General features: G+C 43.3%; 1 protein-coding gene across 2 annotated transcripts in view; it reads left to right on the top strand.

Moving 5' to 3' along the window:
- RHOBTB3 (Rho related BTB domain containing 3) overlaps positions 1 to 18,703 on the top strand; it is a 79,061-nt gene that overhangs the window by 37,143 nt on the left and 23,215 nt on the right. For both annotated transcript variants that reach the window (XM_075541297.1, XM_075541296.1), the window contains exons 7-8: positions 1,554 to 1,666; positions 5,513 to 5,633. In XM_075541297.1, the coding sequence (XP_075397412.1) occupies positions 1,554 to 1,666; positions 5,513 to 5,633 (234 nt within the window). The remainder of the gene's footprint in view (positions 1 to 1,553; positions 1,667 to 5,512; positions 5,634 to 18,703) is intronic.

The raw sequence follows: 18,703 nt of genomic DNA on the forward strand, positions 1-18,703 counted from the left end.
AAATAATAATTTATAAATTATCAAGGGCTCATGAGGGAGGGGGCAACGGGGAGGGAGGGGACCTGATGCCAAGAGGACCTGATGCGAAGGGCTTAAGTGGAGAGCAAATGCTTTGAAAATGATGAAGACAATGAATGTACAGATGTGCTTTACACAATTGATGTATGTATGGGTTGTGATAAGAGTTGTATGAGCCCCTAATAAAATGTTTTCTTTAAAAAAAGCCATGAAGTAGACAGAGACAGTAAAAGCCAGAACCTGTGTAAGGCAGAAACCTGTCAGAGGAGGAACACATAAACGGAGTGAGCGCTAGAAAGTAGGAAGGCTGTGTCCTCTGAGAGCTCCGTCAAGTCTGGGCTCTGCGGTTTCTGGGGGTGTTATGAGCGGAATGGTCCTTGTCAGCATGGAAAACATGGGACAAATTGGACAGGGGAAAAGAGCAGGAGCCGGCAAGCTGTACAGGATGCTGCCCTTGACTAAATGGGAAGAGTCCTTGGAGGAAAACACAGAAAAGGGGTTTCATGAGGAAGAGAAACAGTATCTAACATTCATGTAAGACACCGAAGTGAAGTGAACCTAGGAGAGAGAGCTGTGAAGTGTCTTGGGTCACTATAAGGACAAGAGAGTCCTTGTGGCGTGATTTCATTTTAATGACATGATCATGTAGCGCTTCCGAAAATTAGCTCCTCCTTCAGCTTGGTTCCATAGAGTTGGCTCTTGAGCATCCTCACCTGACCTTTGCAGTGTACCTGACCTTAGCCTCATCCTCTAACCTGCTGTAGGCATTGCCCTTCTTGATTCCACACCCACACCTACTGCCACGGAGCCGATGGTGACGCATGGTAGGGTCTCTGCAGATAGAAATCTTTATGGGCACACTGAGCCTCCTCTTCACTCCATGGAGTTTCTGGTGGGTATGAACTGCCGACCTAGTGGTCCCTCACTTACCCAGGCTCCTTCGTTCCATGATTACTAAAAAATCAAATCACTGCCATCGAGTTGTTCCCGACTCTTAGTGATGCTACAGGACAAGATAGAACTGCCTTTGCGGGTTTTTGAGACTGGAACTCCATGGGAGTTGAAAACCCCCTTTTCTCCCTCTGAGTGGCTGGTAGTTTCAAACTGCTGACCTTTGGATTAGCAGCCCAACATTATGTAACCATGATGCGACCAAAGCTCCTTCCTTCCACGATTAGTATGGTTTAAATCAGCTGTGGAAGAGACCACATCTGGACTCTTATCCAGGGCAAATACCTAACTTGGGTGGTGGACCATATGTAATGTCAGCTCCTATACTGGCCGCCGCCGCTGCTGTTCCTTCCCTATTACAGAGAGGCAGAGGCTCTTCCGAGAGCAAGGCTTCGTGCCTTGAGAAACAACCTGGCAGGGATAAGAGCCATTGACACTTTAGCCTAATTACAAGGCTATGTGCCTAATAAAGAAAGAGTAAAAGAAAATACCAAGGAAAAGGAAACATTGTTAGCTAGTAGAGGTTTTCTTTTTCTTGCTTATTGCTAAAGAGACAAATTTAACACACATTAATTTGTTTACAGGTGCTTTTCAATGGGAAGAATTGGAAGAAGATATCAGAAAGAAGTTGAAAGATTGTGGAGATGTTTCCGATGTAATTGAGAAAGTTAAATGTATTTTAAAAACACCAGGCAAGGTAAGTTTTTTTATTATAAATTAGTTTAGCTTGGCTTTCTCTGAATTATAACTGATAAGCTCTGAATAACACAATATTGAGTGGTGGAAACATTTTCTTTAATGTATTTTTGCCATTTAAATATGTTAGCATTAAGATATTATATTTTTCACTATCTTAGATTTTAATTTTGTAAGAATTAAAATCATCATGACTTATATAAGTGGTTCTCAACCTGTGGGTCATGGCCCCATTGAGGGTTGAATGATCCATTCACAGGGTTCACCTGATTCATAAAAGTAGCAAAATTAAAATTATGAAGTAGCAACAAAAACAATTTTATGGTTTGGGGGGTCACCACAACACAAGATGCTGCATTTAAAGGGTCACGGCATTAGGAATGCTGAGAACCATTGGCTTATATCTTTAAAGTGTTCATTTGTGGATTCCGTCCTCTTGTAGCTCCAAGAACATACAGTCTATACCAAAAACCCAACAACAAAACAGAACTCGCTGTCATTGAGTGGATTTAGGGGAGCAGATCACTGCATCTGTCTCCCCCTGAGCAGCTGGTATATGTGAACCTCAGACTCTGGTCGGCAGTTCTGCGCGTACCCAGCAATGCCACCAGAGCCTCTTCCGGCAAGAGCAGAACTAAACCAAGCGCACTGCCCTGGTCTCCATGCCAGCTCGTGGCGACCCTACAGGACAGAGTAGAAAGACCCTGTGGGTTTCCCAAACTGTAACTGTTTATCTAGGAGTGAAAGCCTCAGCCTTCTCCCAGGGAGCGACAGGGGGCTTTGAGCTGCTGACCTTGCCGGTAGCAGCCCCACACATGCTCCTCTGCACCACAGGGGCTCCTCTGCTTTGTAGAGTTGGGGTTCACCTAATTAGAGGGGATGCCTTTTCCCCTCTCCAAATAGCCTTCGGCAGCAAGACAGTGTGCTCCTTGTTCAAGGGTTCTGAGAAATGATCTATTTAACCAGGGGTAAGGTAAGATTTTTTTCTCCTCGAGGTTCAAAGTTTCAAAGTAGAATCAAGTGTTTTGAAAAATACATAAGGTCCCAAACTTCTGCACATTAAAATGCTAGTAACTAAACTTGCATGGAGCTTTGTAAAGGCCTTGAAAGTAGATTTATTACATTGTAAGATAAGAAACCATATAACAGACTTTAAAAACCATAAAACTATGGTTTAATGTATAACATAATTGTTACACATTAACTCCTGTAAAGTCTATTATGTTAGAAATTTGAGGTACATACAATGGTTCACGAATAAATGGGTGGTACTTGGCATCAAAACATTTTAATTATTACTGTGTTTATTATGCTTTAGTGTATCTGGAACTATTTCTTGTGTGTGTGTGTGTGTGTGTGTGTGTGTGTGTGTGTGTGTTTTAATGGATAGAAGGGTGTCCTGTACCCTGCGTACAAGGAGGCGTCCAAAAGTTCATGGGTAAGTGGAATGAAGAGACACTGGGTTTCCCCGAGCATTTGGAAGCACTCTCAACACTAAGATAGACACTTAACGGACCAACATAAGATGAACACCTTACTTCTCACTTAGGTACGAATTGCATTTAAAGGCAGACTTACAGAATTCATTTGTAACTAGAAGACTGCCTGGAATTTTAAAAAGTGATTAATCTTTTAAGTTTTCACAAATGACTTTTGTAGTTCTGAAGTCTAAGTTAGTAATAGCTTCAGACTGATCTTTTAAAAATGTTAAACATTAGGTTTTAATGGTGATTCCTGACTATTCTTTATTTGGGAGGGGCGTATGTTTGAGTATGGAAACACGGACTAAAGGGACGTCGTCCTTGTCTTGTTGCGACACAGTGAAGCGGATGGACACACAGCAGTAGCCCAGCTGTGCATTTTTGGTGGCGCGGTAGTGCCCTTGTCGTTTCCTTGGACTGAATCATCCTTTCACAGTACCACGACTTAACACAGGCTGCTTCACTCCCGCGTTGCTCGGGTGTGTTTTGTGCCCCTTGTGCAGGGGTAGTGCATTTCCCTCTTCTCTACGATATAAAGTGTCCCCCTATGTGTCCACAGTGGATGGATCCCAAGTGGGGACTATATGGAAATACACATACATGTTGGCTCTGTGTGTGGGTGTGTCTGTGTGTGTGTACATGGGAGAGAGATGGGGCTCTCCACTCCTGTGGATGGTTCGTCGCAGAAACCCACAGGGGCAGTTGTACCTGTGGGTGAACCAGCCCTCGCCAGGCTCTTTGCGATTGTGGAGACCTGCTGAGTCACTTTGACTCCGGTTGACCCAGTGGCCCTTTTCCTCTAAGGCCTCCACAAGTCGAAGTCAATTCACTGGCAGTGCGTTTGGATGTTGGTTTGCATGTAAATTCTATTCACTCTCATTCCCGCTGAGTTTGTATATTAGATGATTTCTTAGAGATAAAATGGGCTGTGTTCCAGAGCTAGCCAAATAGGCCCAGGGCTTTCATTGGAGCTGAGGCTCTGAAGTTCAGCAGGGAAGTGAGCGGAGGGGAAGGAAAGGGGGAATGACCCTCAGCTTCTGGAGTTAGAACAAACAGATGTCTGAAACGTCCATGGTAGGGGATAGAAGTGGGACTGAGGAGCACAGAAAGGACAAAGCCCCCAGCTCTGAATGGGAAGCCAAGAAATGGTGGGGAGAACCAGGAGACGGAGACCATGTTGCTGGCAGCTGCCAGCTGAACTAAGCAGGTGTGAGAGGATGGATGGAGAGGGTTTGCCCAGTGAAGAGATGTTCTGACATTTCAAGTGAGAGATCCAGGGATCCTTTCATAGATCCGATAGTCTCTTACGAGTAGTGGGGAAGGTATTTAGGATTGTGACATGGGATATAAAAATGGAGATGAACCAGTCTGTCACTCAAGTATTTTTATATCCATGCTTTGGGGAGAAAATCCTGAGCTAGTTAGCAGTAATGGGATATGATGTGATAGAAAAGAATACAAATTCTGTTATGTCATTTAAAAAATTACACATTAAACGTTTCCGTCTATCCTTAATTAGTGACCAAAATGGCAGATGACACATGAAAACATGTTTTACTTGGCATTCATATAAGGTTGGACTGGTATGGGCTCTTTCCCAGAAAACAAAGACTTGTAGGGATTCGGGCCCATATAACTCACCAGCTGTAGTGATTGACTTTCACATGGTCAACACTGAGTAAGTGCAGTGTTGCTTATTAACAGGGAGCAGATATCATTCTTTTAATATCGTTATTAAAAGATTATTTTATTGGGGGCTTTTGCATCTCTTATAACAATCCATACATCAATTGTATCAAGCATATTTGTACATATGTTGCCACCATCATTTTCTAAACATTTACTTTCTATTTGAGCCTTTGGTATCAGCTCCTTGTTTTTTCCTCCCTCCCTCCCCCCTCCCACCTTCATGACCCCTGATAAATTATAAATTATTTTCATATCTTACACCAACCGCTGTCTCCCTCCCCCCATGGTTTCTGGATGTTTGTCCCCTATGGGAGGGCGGGGCAGATGTTATATGTCCATCATTGCGATCGGTTTCCCCTTTCTCCCCTCTTCTCCCCAACTTTCCCCCACCCTCTTGGTATCGCTACTCCCATTCTTGTTCCTGGATTCAGCGTGTCGTGAGCTCTTACCGCTTATCTGTACCTGTGCACCTGCTCCTGCTGCCTCTCACTGTGGGCTAAACCAGATACCAGTCTTGAGAGTAAGTTTCTCTGGAAGCTATGATCAGACTTGCCAGAGCGTACTCATTATTTCTTTAGAAATTTATCACCGTTTTGCATATTCTCTAACAGCTCATGTAGATTCTTCAGGCATGCTGTACAACCTCACACCTTGTTTTCTTTTGTTTTTACTTGTAGATTAACTGCCTGAGGAATTGCAAGACCTATCAAGCCAGAAAACCTCTTTGGTTCTACAACACTTCCCTCAAGTTTTTCCTTAATAAGCCTATGCTCGCGGATGTTGTCTTTGAAATACAAGGTACGGGTCAGCTGTTGAAGAGCCCTTTTACGCGGTTTTAGCTCTTACTTTGTGTCCTCAATTTCTACTGCAGCTTTGGATACTTTGGGGGAAAGAAAGCTTATTCTCTGTGTCCTATGTAGGTTAACATTCCTGAACCTCAACACGATTTTCCAGAAAATGAAGATATAATTATTTTATCATATACTTCATTAGCTTTTGAGGTCCAATGAGTTTGGGCTAGTCTGTATTATACCGTTATATGTCTTTGATTGTTTATTTCTTAAAGATCCTAGTTTTTTTACTGGTCTGAAACCAGCCCTCATAAAATCACTTTGTTACTGTGGAGAGCCGTTGTGTCACTCTTGACCCAGATGGGTCCAGTGGGCAGAGTAGAACTCCCCACAGGACTTTTCAGGGTGTGATCAGATTGCAAGGAAGCCTGGTGGCACCGTGAATTAAGCATTGTGCTGCCTAACTGCTTAATCAGCTACTTAAGATTCGACCAGCCCTTGCAGGAGAACAGTAAGACTTTACTCCCATGAAGATTATAGCCGTGGAAACCCGAAGGAGCAGCTCCACTCTGCCCTAGAACCCCACTGCAAAACCCCAAAATGACGATCAACAAGTGGGTTTGGACTATAGGCCAGGGTAGAACTGCCCCTTTGGGGTTCCTTTAAATCTTGACGGGAGTAGAAAGCCTCACCTGTCTCACAGTTAGTGGGCTCGAACCACTGACCCCGTTGTTGGCAGCTCAGCACACAACCTGTTACCCCACTAGAGCTCAGCGTGGCATCACTGGCAGCGGGAATGGCCCTGGCAGGGATGTGGTTCGGTTTTACCCCGTGGAGCCATGGGTAGGTTTGGAGCACCAAACTTCTGGGCTACAACCAAGAGTCCAGCTTTTCGCATCAGTACCACCAGTTGATGTTATTCGGTCTCCTCCTGCCTGGCCTGGAGCCGGCCCCAGTCCTGTGTGTCTTCGCCGCCACACCGAGCGTTGTGCTCACAGCCGCTTTTCTGGACGGAGAAGAATGCGGCCTCATTTTAACCCAGGTGAAGCCTTCTAATGCCCATTGCTAACTACGCTCCTGGGCGATTTTCCCATTTCGGGACATTAAAAGCAAAACCTTACAAAGGACTTGTCAGATAGATACCTTCAATTATGCAATTAGGATTGAACGAGTTGTTTCCAAACTAACTGTATAGAGCTTCAGCCGAGCCAAGAGGGAAGGGGAATTCTGACTGGTAGAAATGTATGGCTGCTAACAGTCAGTTTACATTGGCAAATCTCACCCAGAGAGATTCATTTTGTATCTAATGTTGGTCACTTGCTGAAGCAAACGGTGAAGTGGAAAATTCCCCAAAGTGCCTTCAACAAAGCTCTGTTAGCACTGTGTGCACTCTGAGCCTGGACCTTTGAGAACGGGACAGGAATAGTGACTTTGACGCGCAAGCGTGCGCTTGTGTGTGTGTAAAACCAAACCAAGTTCATTGTCATCAAGTCAGTGATGTCTCATAGCGACCCCCTGTGGGTTTTCCAGACTGTTTACAGGAGTAGAAAGTTGACTTTCTCCTTTGGAGCTGTTGGTGGTTTCGAACTGCTGACCATGTGGATGGCAGCCCAACACATAGCCGATACATCACCATGACTCATGTATATCTATGAATGGTATGTGTATGTATGTGCATGTATATATGTGCACACACACACATGTATGAAAGGTTTGAAATGCAGGTATTTTACTAGAGCTTCGTAGTCGATTTACTCCAAGTCAGAGGAAGAAAGAGGTTTTTTTAGAAGGTAATCCCACAGGAAGACGATAGGAAAGCAGCGGTGCCCTGTTTGAAATCAGACACAGGGCATATATACCCGTCTCTGGGATTTACACTTTGGGGAGCCACATGCTGACGTTTGACATTAACATCTGTTTCAGGGTAACTATGGGAAACCACCATTGACGGGAGCAGGCAAACAACAGAATGATGTTCTTTAAGGCGTAAGCCCGTCTCAGGATGTTTTTGTTGACTCACTAGAGAGGGGGGTCTAGCTTTTAGTCCAGGACATCGGCGGAGACGCTCAGCGTTCCTGAATCTTTCAGGTGACGTCTCACTCCATCCTGCCTGCTTTTGAGCAGCATAGGCAGTGTGAACAATTCCCCAGAGCCTGCCTGAAGAGCCGCAGCTGAGGCTAACTGCATTTTGTGAGGGGGACTTTTCTAACTACATTAATTTAGGTTGCAGCGACAAACGAAGCTAAGAGGGAAATACAGACCACATAATCCTTTTGCCATTTTAGAACACCCGCTGCCCCCACCAGCCAAAATGGCCTCTGAATTAGTCCCTAATATTTTTACAGCCTGATTTACTAGTTGCTTGAATAAAACTCCAACTTGTTTTTCTAACACCAGCTCGCATAAATTATTCATTGAAAGTAGACCACGCCTTGTCAGGGCCAAGGCTCTGGGTGATTTCAGAATCCCTTGACTAGCTTCTTAGAGAAACAGCCCTGTGAATGGTGGTATTTAGTAAAAATGCGTGGTATATTCTGTTCATCCAAGAAAAACAGTGATGATTTTTCTTTTACAAATCATCTAATAAGCTTCACATTCAAATAGAAAAAACCACATGCATGGCAAGAATAAATGTGATCCGCAAATTAGATGATCTCTCTTTCCAAAATTAATTCAGGAAAAACAACACCCTCCCCTCCCCCCTTGCATCTAGAAAGACAGCACTGAGGTATGTGTTCCCAACAGAAGTTGCAGGTGCCACAGGCAAAGCCCAATGCTGCTTTTCAGATAAGGAACTCTCCCTGGGCCCTGAGCTCTGGCCCTGGCCATGATGGTGTTGGGGGTTGTTTAGATTCCCACTGAGCAGGCTCAGGGAGATGGGCATAGAGGGAAGGCAAGCATTCCTGGCAATAGTCAAGAAAACGAAACAAAACCCTCTTGCCACCACACTGTTTATGACTCATGGCCACCCCTGCATTTCAGTGTGGATCTGTTTCCCACTGGGTTCCCTGTGGCCAGCAGAGAGCCAGGCATTTTTTCAGATGTGCCTCTAGGTGGATTTGAACAGTCAGCCTTGAAGTTAGTGGCTAAATGTTCACCTGATTGCTCACTCAGGAATATATCTGATAATCTAGGGCACTGATGTTCATAACCAGAGGTGAAAAAGAGGATTCTGAAGATTGTATGCATTTTTTAGTGGCTGTTTGCATTTTCTAGTGGTGTTTATTTGGGCCATGGTGAGTTCTGTTGAGTGTCTTCGACTGTATGATAAACTACAGTGTTCTTATTGATGAGATGAATCACCTTTGACCTGCCTGGATGATGCTAAGAATAAACACTGCCAGCTACTGGTTCTTTGGCCTGGGCTGATTCACTTCTTCCACATTATTTCCTGACATAGTATTTTCTGTAAATAAGGTCCAATCCATATAGTTGATTAAGTACCCACTTCGTGAATCAGAATCATGTTCTAGCTCTCCTTCCTTTTGCCCGAGGGACGTTGAAGGGTGATTTGAGTGTTCCTCACTCTTCATCATCATCATTTAGAGACAAATTTTTGTGGGATTATCTCAGAAGATTAATGACATCCTTCATGCGTGTGTTTTTGAAGCTTAACTAGAAGAAGGGAACCCGATTTACTGATCTCACAAGGAAACTTAGAACGACCATTGAAGAAAGGCGCTATGTCCTTACATTTCTGTGTTCTTCACAGTTCCTATAACAAGGCCTTGTTTAGTAAATGATTACAGTTGACTCTTGAAACGCACGTGTTTGGGCTCATTCACACGTGGGTTCCTTTTCCTGGTTGCTGTTGAAGTCAAAAGGGGAAGGTCAACCTAAAAGGACGCCCTTGACAAGAGCCATTAGCATAGTGGCTGCAGTAATAGGCTCCAATGACGCCCACTGTGAGCTGGTGCAGGAGCGGGCAGTGGGTGGTCCTGTGGGGCACAGGGTGCTGTGAGTCCGAGCTGAGTCAACAATACAGCAGCAACAACATGGCGGCGAGCTCACGAGCGACTGCTTAACCTGCTGCTGAGTGAGACGAATCATTTCCGTGAAAGGATATGTTGTTGTCTCTCCAGGAACTGCAAGCGTCTCACCTTTCCATCTCCCCTAACTGGAAAGACAGACTACTCAGGTGAGATACTGCACATCACACAGATCACCTGTTGAGCTCACCAGGTATATGCGGCCCCTGCAGTTCAAACCCATATTGCCCGAGGGTCAGTTGTATTGTTGACTTAGTGATCCGTTGATCCTGAGGACCAACAACTCATGCACAAATGCTCTCCAACATAGACATTGCCTTATAAAGAGTCCTAACATGAGAGACGGTTGTTTTTCTGCCAGAGGCGCTACCGAGGTGGCAAAGTTTGAGAGCCATGTTTCTCGGGGACCCTGCATAAATGTGTGATGCTACTAGAAGCTACTGATGTAGGGATCGTCTCCTGTCCCACCTTGTCTTTCTTGCTGCATTATGACATGGCTGTCATATTTTCTTTAAATTTTTTATTTTATCTTTTATTTAACCCAATACATCTCAAGTATTATTTCAGCATGTCTTCAATATCATTAACAATTCAAGATCACTAACAAGGTACATATTTTTTTCATTCTAAATCTTTGCAATGCAGTGTGTATTTTACTCAAACAGCACATCCCAATTTAGATCAAAGATGGCTAGTGGCCTTGTAGACAGCAAAGCTCTGTTGTTCTTGTCCAGTTGACCCTGACTCGATGTGACCCTGTGTACTCCTGGACAAAACTGCTTGGTTCGTGCCGTCCTCTCAGCTGTCCCTGCTTGCTTTTAGTTGACATAAGAGGCATGTCTAGTTTGGTAGGTGTGGAAATTCTGACTCTTGGTGACTCTATAAAACAGGAGAACAGCCCCTGTGGGTTTCCAGGCATATACATCTTTAGTAGAAAGCTGAAAGCCTCATCTTCTCCTGCAGATGGGACTGGTGGTTTTGAACTTATAATCCACTCTGCCATTAGAGTCGCTGTAAATTAGAATCGACTCAATGGCAGTCAGGAAAAAAAAAAAAGAACGGAAATGCATTGGATGGTATGCAGCAATAATACTTTGTGTAAACGCAATGCCCCTGGCTAGGCACTGGACTGCCAGCCACGGGGGCATCAGCTCAAACCGACCAGCCGTTCGGTCTGCAGGAGAAAATGGAAGCTTGATGCCCAGAGAGACTGACAGCTTCAGAATTCCTGTACAGAGGCACTTTGAGTTGGAATCAACTCCATGGCAATGGGCTTGGTTTGTTTTTTTGGACGGGTGGATATCCAGTTGCTGGCATACAACAATAATAATTGATGCGAAAAAGCATTGCCCCAAACAATATGCCGGTGCCGCCCACTGAAAAGATGTCAGAGGGAGTGTGCAGCCTCTGAAGACACCAAGTTATAGTGAGAAGAGGTAAGCAGAGAATAATTTCACTCACTCGCTTCCTTTTCTGCCATTATTCTGCCTCTGACTCTTGCCAGGACCTGTTCCCACTCCCCCACCTACGAGGGTGACTGGGGTCAAGAAGAAAGAGCTATTTGTGTGCCTAGCAGCAGCTGTAGGGCACCCTGATAGCCTCCCATCTCAAAAAGGAAGGGCCTCGGGGAGTCAGGGACAGAGTAGCAGGAATGTGGTGGGATGAGGAGCCAGGGAAGCGGGAGTAGTGTTACAGAAGGCCACAGTGTTTTCTGTTTTGAGCCTACATTCTTCGCTCCTGCCTTGGCTTTGCATTTCAACTTGAGTCCCTGGGCAAAAGGCAGTTCCCATTCCTGGACTTCCTGACTGCTCACTGGCCAAAGGAGATGAATCATATAGATTCTAAAGTCTGTTTTGGTTGTTAATAGCCTCCCTTCTCTGATTCCTCCTGCCCAGTAGGTAGTAATGCCAATACTAGGGAGAAATTCTGAGTTGGGAGAAGTTGAGGATAAGATAGGAGTTGTCTTGCTAGAAAGTTGGGGGTGTTTTTATTCATGTCAGTGTGGTCACTCCGGCCCTGTGGCGGCAGGTCCAGGTTACCAGGGCAGGTCTCTGATGATCTTCTGGAATTCTTCCAATTCCAGAAGTATAGGGGAGTGGAAAAGCCAGAGGCATGCTAGAGGCGGGAGGACGTAGAGAGAATCACTAGTCGATAGCTCTCCCAAAGTATCAAATAGTTTGATAGTCATGAAACTATATTCTTCTGATTTTGAAAGTCAGATGTGATTGTTACATAATAATAGTGTGTGCAGAATGATACCATTTATAGAAGATATGTCTGTTAGGTTTATAAATGTAAAAGAAAGTTTTAAAAGGTATTTTAAAAATAGAAGACTCTGTAGAGCATTGTGAGCAGTAGCTATTTTTTTTTTGCAGTAGCTATTTTTCAAGAATGATATGGGGTGTTCTGATTAGAAAAAATGGCGTAATTGCTGGACCTTTTAAAGTATAAGGAGAATCCGATAATACATAAAGACACCCATGCAAGATCATAAACAAATGTATTCAAAAGATTGATAGCACATAAAGATGCACACAAGTCCACTCATACTCTGCTCTCCAATAATAATCACTATTGACATTTTAACACATTTCCCCGTAGTCATTTTTCTTCTGTTTAAGAATAGGGGTAGGTAAGAAAGAGTATCCAATTGTGTATCTTGTTTTTAAACATGTGCCACAAGATTTTGCATGGCGTTAAAACCTTTAATAGCATTACGTATAATGTCATATGTAGTTATGTCCTGTTTTTCTGTTTGGACATGAATTTAGATGTTTTCTACTTTTTCAGTATTACAAAAATTTAGCTGTATTAAAGATCTGTCATTTTCTCATTCTGAAATTAGAATTACTTCCTTGTGCTAGATACTTAGGCAAAGGGTTTGAACATCTCTCACTCAGGTCCCTGCCGTTGAGCTGATGTCGACTCATAGGGACCCTGCAGGACAGAGTGGAACTGCTGCTGTGAGTTTCTGAGACTGTCACTCTTTATGGAAGTGGAAAGCCCCATCTGTCTCCTGTGGAGCAGCTAGTAGTTTTGAACTCATTACCTTGTGGTTTGCAGCCCAACACATAACCACTATGCCACCAAGATTCTCTTTGAACATCTAAATGCAGGCAATTAAGTTATTTGCTATTAAATTGTTTATGCTCAGAAATACTGTACTAATGCCCATTGGTGGTGTCTCAAGGGTGGTTGTTTTACTAAGTAAGCCTCTGTCAGCATTATGTATGCTTATATAATTTTTTCTTGCAAATTTGGTAGAGCCGCTTGTTTTTAACACTTAAGCCGTGTTCATAAAAGCCAACTCTGCACTAAGCCATTGAAGTTTTAGTATCAAGACACTCTTAGATGAAGGATAATAGCACCTATGTGCTGGCTGCAGTTCTGCTAGGGATGATGCATGTCCATCAAGCTCAGGTGCCTCAACTGCCCCCTGCTCGGTATTGTCATTCCAACAGTTGAGGAGAGGTCAAGTAACTATTTCCATGTCACAGTATAGTCACCCAGAAGTAAACCAAACCAAACTCTCTGCCATTGAGTCAATACTGACTCATAGTGACCCCATAGGCCAGGCTGGAACTAACCCTGAGAATTTCTGAGACTGTAACTGAAGCCGCTGGTGGTTTTGAACTTTGGACCCTGCAGGTTGAAGCCCAACCTGTAACCAGCTCTACCACCTGGACCCCTTACCCAGAGATAAGGAAACAGCCATTTGCACCCAGACCTCTCTAACTCAAAGACTAGTCCAGAGAATATTTAGCACATATGACTGAAAAGTTTAACGTGATCCTCCGAATGACTGAGTCATAACTTTAGTTCCGTTCACAGTTAAAGTGTGTTCTCTGCTATACACTATTTTAAATTTTAACACCTGCAAAATTTACACAATAATACCTCGGTAGTCTAAAGCCTCCAAGCTCGAACTTTCCACTATTCATAACAGCTAAGATAAAAAAGAAATCTGCTTAGTGTTTGTAACTTTGCTCGATAGTCGAATGAAATGCCACTTGACAAACCTACGAGACATGTGTCTCATGTCGCCTTGGACACAAAGGGACGACGCTCAGTCTAAGTGGCCCCCCTTGCTCAGACGACGTATGGTGCTTATGTTAGTGTGTTAAAACATTCGCTGTTGTGCTTTTTTTAATGTGTATGTGCTTTATTTGTGTAAAACGGGTCCTCAAACTACGGCCCGCAGGCCACATGCAGCTCGCTGAGGACATTTATCCAGCCCGCCGGGTGTTTTTGCCCCATTTTGTGTTTTTACTTCAAAATAAGATATGTGCAGTGTGCATAGGAATTTGTTCATAGTTTTTTTAAACTATCGTCCAGCCCTCCAAAGGGGCTGAGGGACAGTGAACTGGCCCCCTGTTAAAGAAGGTTGAGGACCCCTGGTGTAAAATATCATCACCATGGTCGTTCCAAAGAAAGTTCATGATACCAGCCGTAAAGCTTCTAAAGAAAGTAAGTGATTCCAAGACTGTAACTCTGTATGGGAGTAGAAAGCCCCATCTTTCTCCTTAGAAGCACTGGTGATTTCAAACTGCTAAGCTTACTGTTAGCAGCCCACTGTGTAACTGCTACGCCACCAGAGCGTTGGTGCGTGGGCTCAAAAGGAGAAGAGGGGAGGCTGCGAGGTGTTCCCAGTCTTCTTTCTGCCCCAAATCAATCAAACTCGAAGCCCAAGGCCAGAACTCAAGGTAGCATTTGGCAGACAGCGGCAAATATTTTCTCTCTGAGACGTGCATCAGCCACAAATTCAACTTATCTGTACAGCACATATTTTGAAAAGCCTATTAATGATACAGTTAAAGAAAGAAAGAAATTGAAAAATTTGAAAAGGAGAGAAATCATTGTGGAATATGAATCAGGTTGTTGCTTGTCTGATTTAGCAGCTGACTACATGGTTAAGACCACATTATCAAGGTTTTATTTAAAATCACCTTTAAAATAAGTTGTATACACATAATCACAATCGGTTCTAGTTCTCCCCCACACCCCACATTCAGTTTGCTCCCCAAATCCCTTCACCCTCTCTATCTCTCCCCTGCTATGTCCCCAATAACCATTGCATCAGTTATTGTCTCTGCACAGCTACTCCGTCTGTGCTTCACAAACTGGGAAACCCAACAGAAATAATTTTTTAAATGGCAAGGATAAAATAATATAAAGATAAACATACAAATAATGAGTAAGAAAGAAAAGACCACTATTACATCAATATTTAAAAAGCCAGGGAAGAAATTTTTGTCATGGAACAAACAAGAAATACTTGCGCCTAGAGCATGTTCAGGTTGGGTCAAGAGGGAGGTCAACTGACCAAGTATCAAGCTCGATCCAGCATGATCAAGTTTACTCAAGATTTTTGAAAAAAAAAAGTGATTAAAGCAGCCAATATAGTGAAAGGTGTTGTGGTAGTTACCTTATTCATGCCAACTTACAGACGAGTGGAGTCTGACCTGTCAGTCAGGTCATAGTGAGGCCTCTGTGTGGGCATGGTCTTTACCTGAGGATTCTGGGAACTCCTATTGTTCTTCCTGGAGGTGGAACACACACACACACACACACACACACACACACTCTGCTTGGTATTCCTGACGACAAGCCATATGGAGCTACGCTGATGGGAGCTGGAGGAGCCACATGGAAACCCACGCCAGCACTGAGATGCTTCTTCTGTCACTGGATCCACAAGACTTTCCACCCACTGGCCTGTGATCTTCCAGTATTTGGCGTCATTGCACGTGTTGTGTGAGTCTGAAGAGAAAATTATAGACTGGTTTCAGACATCTGGACTGATATTGGGCTTATGGACTTGACCTGGGCTGGGGTGTTTTCTTAATATACAATTACCCTTTGATATAAAGCTCTTTCTTAAACACATATGAGTACCTATGAATGTGTTTTTCTAGTCAACCCAGCCCAACAAGGTGGGAACTCGTTAACTAGGAAATAAAGAATCCTGACCATCGAAGAGGTTGGAAGGTGATGGCTAATTTGGATGAATCAGAAACAGCTCGATGGTAAAGCGATAAGCGAGAAGACTACAAACCTCCATAGTGATTTGAAGTCTGTGAAAAATGAAGCTATAAGAGTCATTTTGGAACCTTAGAAGCAATTATTTGGTTTTCCATTATGGGAAAAGTATAGTCAGTTCTCAAACTTTGCTGTGTTGGAACACGAGTTTGGAAACAGTTGATTCAGTTCTCCACTGAGGCTTTACTTTGCACCTGGCAAAGAAATGTGCTGTTAGGTTAGGTCCTATTGCTGCCTCCCAGGGGGCAACATTTAAGGCTCTTGGGCTTCAGTTGCAGCCAGCCTTCAATGTCACTCTGGAAAATTGGCTCATGTCTTTTTTGCGCTGTAAATTAAATAGCTGTTATAATTGTGAACATCTTTCTAACTTTCTGATGGGGAAAGAGCATTAATATATCTCAAATGTATTTATATTGAACTTAAGATTGACTCTCAGAGTAATAATTAGATGACAACCTTTCTTAAATCTTAAATATAAAACTTGCTTTTTAAAGTTACAATGGAATTTTCAGAAGACCTTGCAATTTAAATTCTTTACCTAAAATATTTATAATGCCAAATATACATCTTTAAATATTTACATTTGTGACATAATTCAGATTGAGCTGCCACTTTGTTCTTAATATAAAGTTATATAAAGTAATTAGAATAGCTTAAAATTAATTATACATATAAACATAATTTTCTACTCACGTGACAATAGTAAAGTTGATATTGTATGTAATAACTTCACTTCTATTTTTAGCATCAATATGACTCAACCTTCTGAGAGACTCAATGAAATATGACCGAGAATAGACTCTGGCTAGGTCACGGCTGAAGGGCTGAGGCGACAGCCAGATGAGAGGGTGGGGAAGGGAGCCTTGGATAGAAAGACTTGGTTGTAGTCACTGCTTTGAGGCAGTGTTACTGCAGTGGTCTGGGGGAGTTACTTTCTGGTTCTGACACTTTGTTCCTCACCTGTAAAATAGGGATATGAAGTTTTTCTTCATACAGTTTATCACAGGATGGACATGGAGCCCATACAGGACTAGCGGGGGCCTGTAGTGTAGAGTCCACTCTGTGCCAATGCTGTTTGATCACGGTATTCTTCCTTACTGAAACCAGGTACACAATCAAATCCTCCTAAAATGTCCTAGCAACTAACGGAAGTAGACATGGGACCCAAAACTTCTTTAATAGCCTTGAAACAGCTGTACATTTTCCTTGCCATCTTCAGCTTCTTTGTATCCGTTTGCATTAAGTAACAAAAGCTCTCTGGAGGAATCACAGCTCTGTCCTGATTACTCATGTTGTATCTCTTTCAAATCTCTCTCGAGCTAGGAAACTATCCAGTTTTCAGTAGAAAACAATTAGCCATCTTATTGTTGAAGCTGAAATGCAGTTTGAAGAAGGTATGACTAATTTTAGGCTACAGCAAAAACAAAGATCTTTGACGATTAAGCAATGACTACAAAATTGGGGGCGGGGATTGTATATTTTTGTCTCACTTATAGTTCTCTCCCTTATAAAAATGTTCTTCAAACTCTAACAGCAAAGGAAGGAAGGAAGAAAGGATCATTTGGGGCCTTGACATTTTCAAAGTACATGTTTATCTTTTAACTAGAAAATTGATGTCTTGTGGAGGTATCTTGTGGAACCTGATGTTGAATTTAATTATACAAAAAAAAAAGCAAAAGTATGACTTTCTCCCGAAGGAATTCTGCAGCTGTATCCTATTGCTGACTGGTATATCACCACGCCATTTTCTTGATTCAGCATATTTTTATATATGGTGTTTAAAAACACGACTATACTGAGGTATCGTACAGCTTCATAATCAAATGCCCACAACACCAAAACAGCAGCCTGGAAAGGTGGAAAATTGAAGCTGGTGTTCTCTGAGCCCAGCTGTTGTCAACCTTTCCTACAGTTCCTCATGTTGTGGTGACTCCAACCATAAAATTATTTTCATTGCTACTTCATCACTGCAATGTTGCTACTGTTATGACTCGGGCGGCTCCTGTGAAAGGGTCATTTGACCCCCAGGTGGAGAAGGCTGTGACTTAGCTGAACGTATCAGGGCTTTTCAAACTAAATTGCAAGCCTGAAAAAGATTTGAAAATACTCAGGGCGTGGAGGGTTTGGCTGGTGCTCTGTAAGCACAGTAACTAACTGGACAGCTCAGTTCAACTGTCAAGCTTACTTCTAAAATTCCATGCCCCCGTCCTATCCTATAGCCGATGGGTTTTTTTTCTTCTCTATATTCAAATGATAGGCTATTTAGGTTGCTTAAAATCTATTTGTAATTTTCCCTCCTTTTCTTTTTTTCATGTTACCCTGTTTAATATTTGAAAAACCTTAACATTATAAGTCAAATGTTTACTTATTTGACTTGCTTGTTAATCACCACGTACGAGGAGGCGCCCCAAAGTTCATGAAAAAATAGAATGAAAAGATACCGCGATTATTTGTTTCAAGAACTCCTTGAAGCCCCCCATGCAGATCACGTAGCGAGGAGGGCTGGCACAGTTCACGTGGAAACCGGTCCCCCGATGGGCGCTGTAACAGTGCATGTGAGCGCCAGGGCAGGCGAGGAGGCGAGCTGCTGCGAGGCGAGGCAGGGATCCTGCTAGTGGGTGGGATTGCTCATGAGCGGTGTGCTTGGGCTAATCACAGGTGTAAGCGGAAATGGCTCAATCAGCTAGTGCTTGCTTGTGGATCCTGGGGGGGTGAGTGGCTTTGAAGAAAGAACTCTTTTCTTCCTTCCTAAGCCAGGAAATGCCTTGCTTGGGCTTAAAGGGAATGGAGCACTCCATTGTGAGTACTTTAGAGAATGATTCCTGCCCTTGATAGGCTGTTTTAGGGATGTGTAAGTGAGCCCTCCGGCACCTCAGAGAGTGGCTTTCTGGAAGAGTGTGAGCTCCATCTCTCAGACTGCCAGTGGGATTTTCTACCACACTAGCACCTTTGCCTGCCCCAAAGTGCCCTCCTCTTTGTCTCTTTAATGCCCCACCTGGTGGGTGGTCAATAAAGATCTATTGAGCAATTCTAGCCTGAACGGAAGGCT

This window comes from Tenrec ecaudatus, chromosome 2 (assembly GCF_050624435.1).
Source record: "Tenrec ecaudatus isolate mTenEca1 chromosome 2, mTenEca1.hap1, whole genome shotgun sequence".
In the NCBI taxonomy this organism is placed as follows: Eukaryota; Metazoa; Chordata; class Mammalia; order Afrosoricida; family Tenrecidae; genus Tenrec; species Tenrec ecaudatus.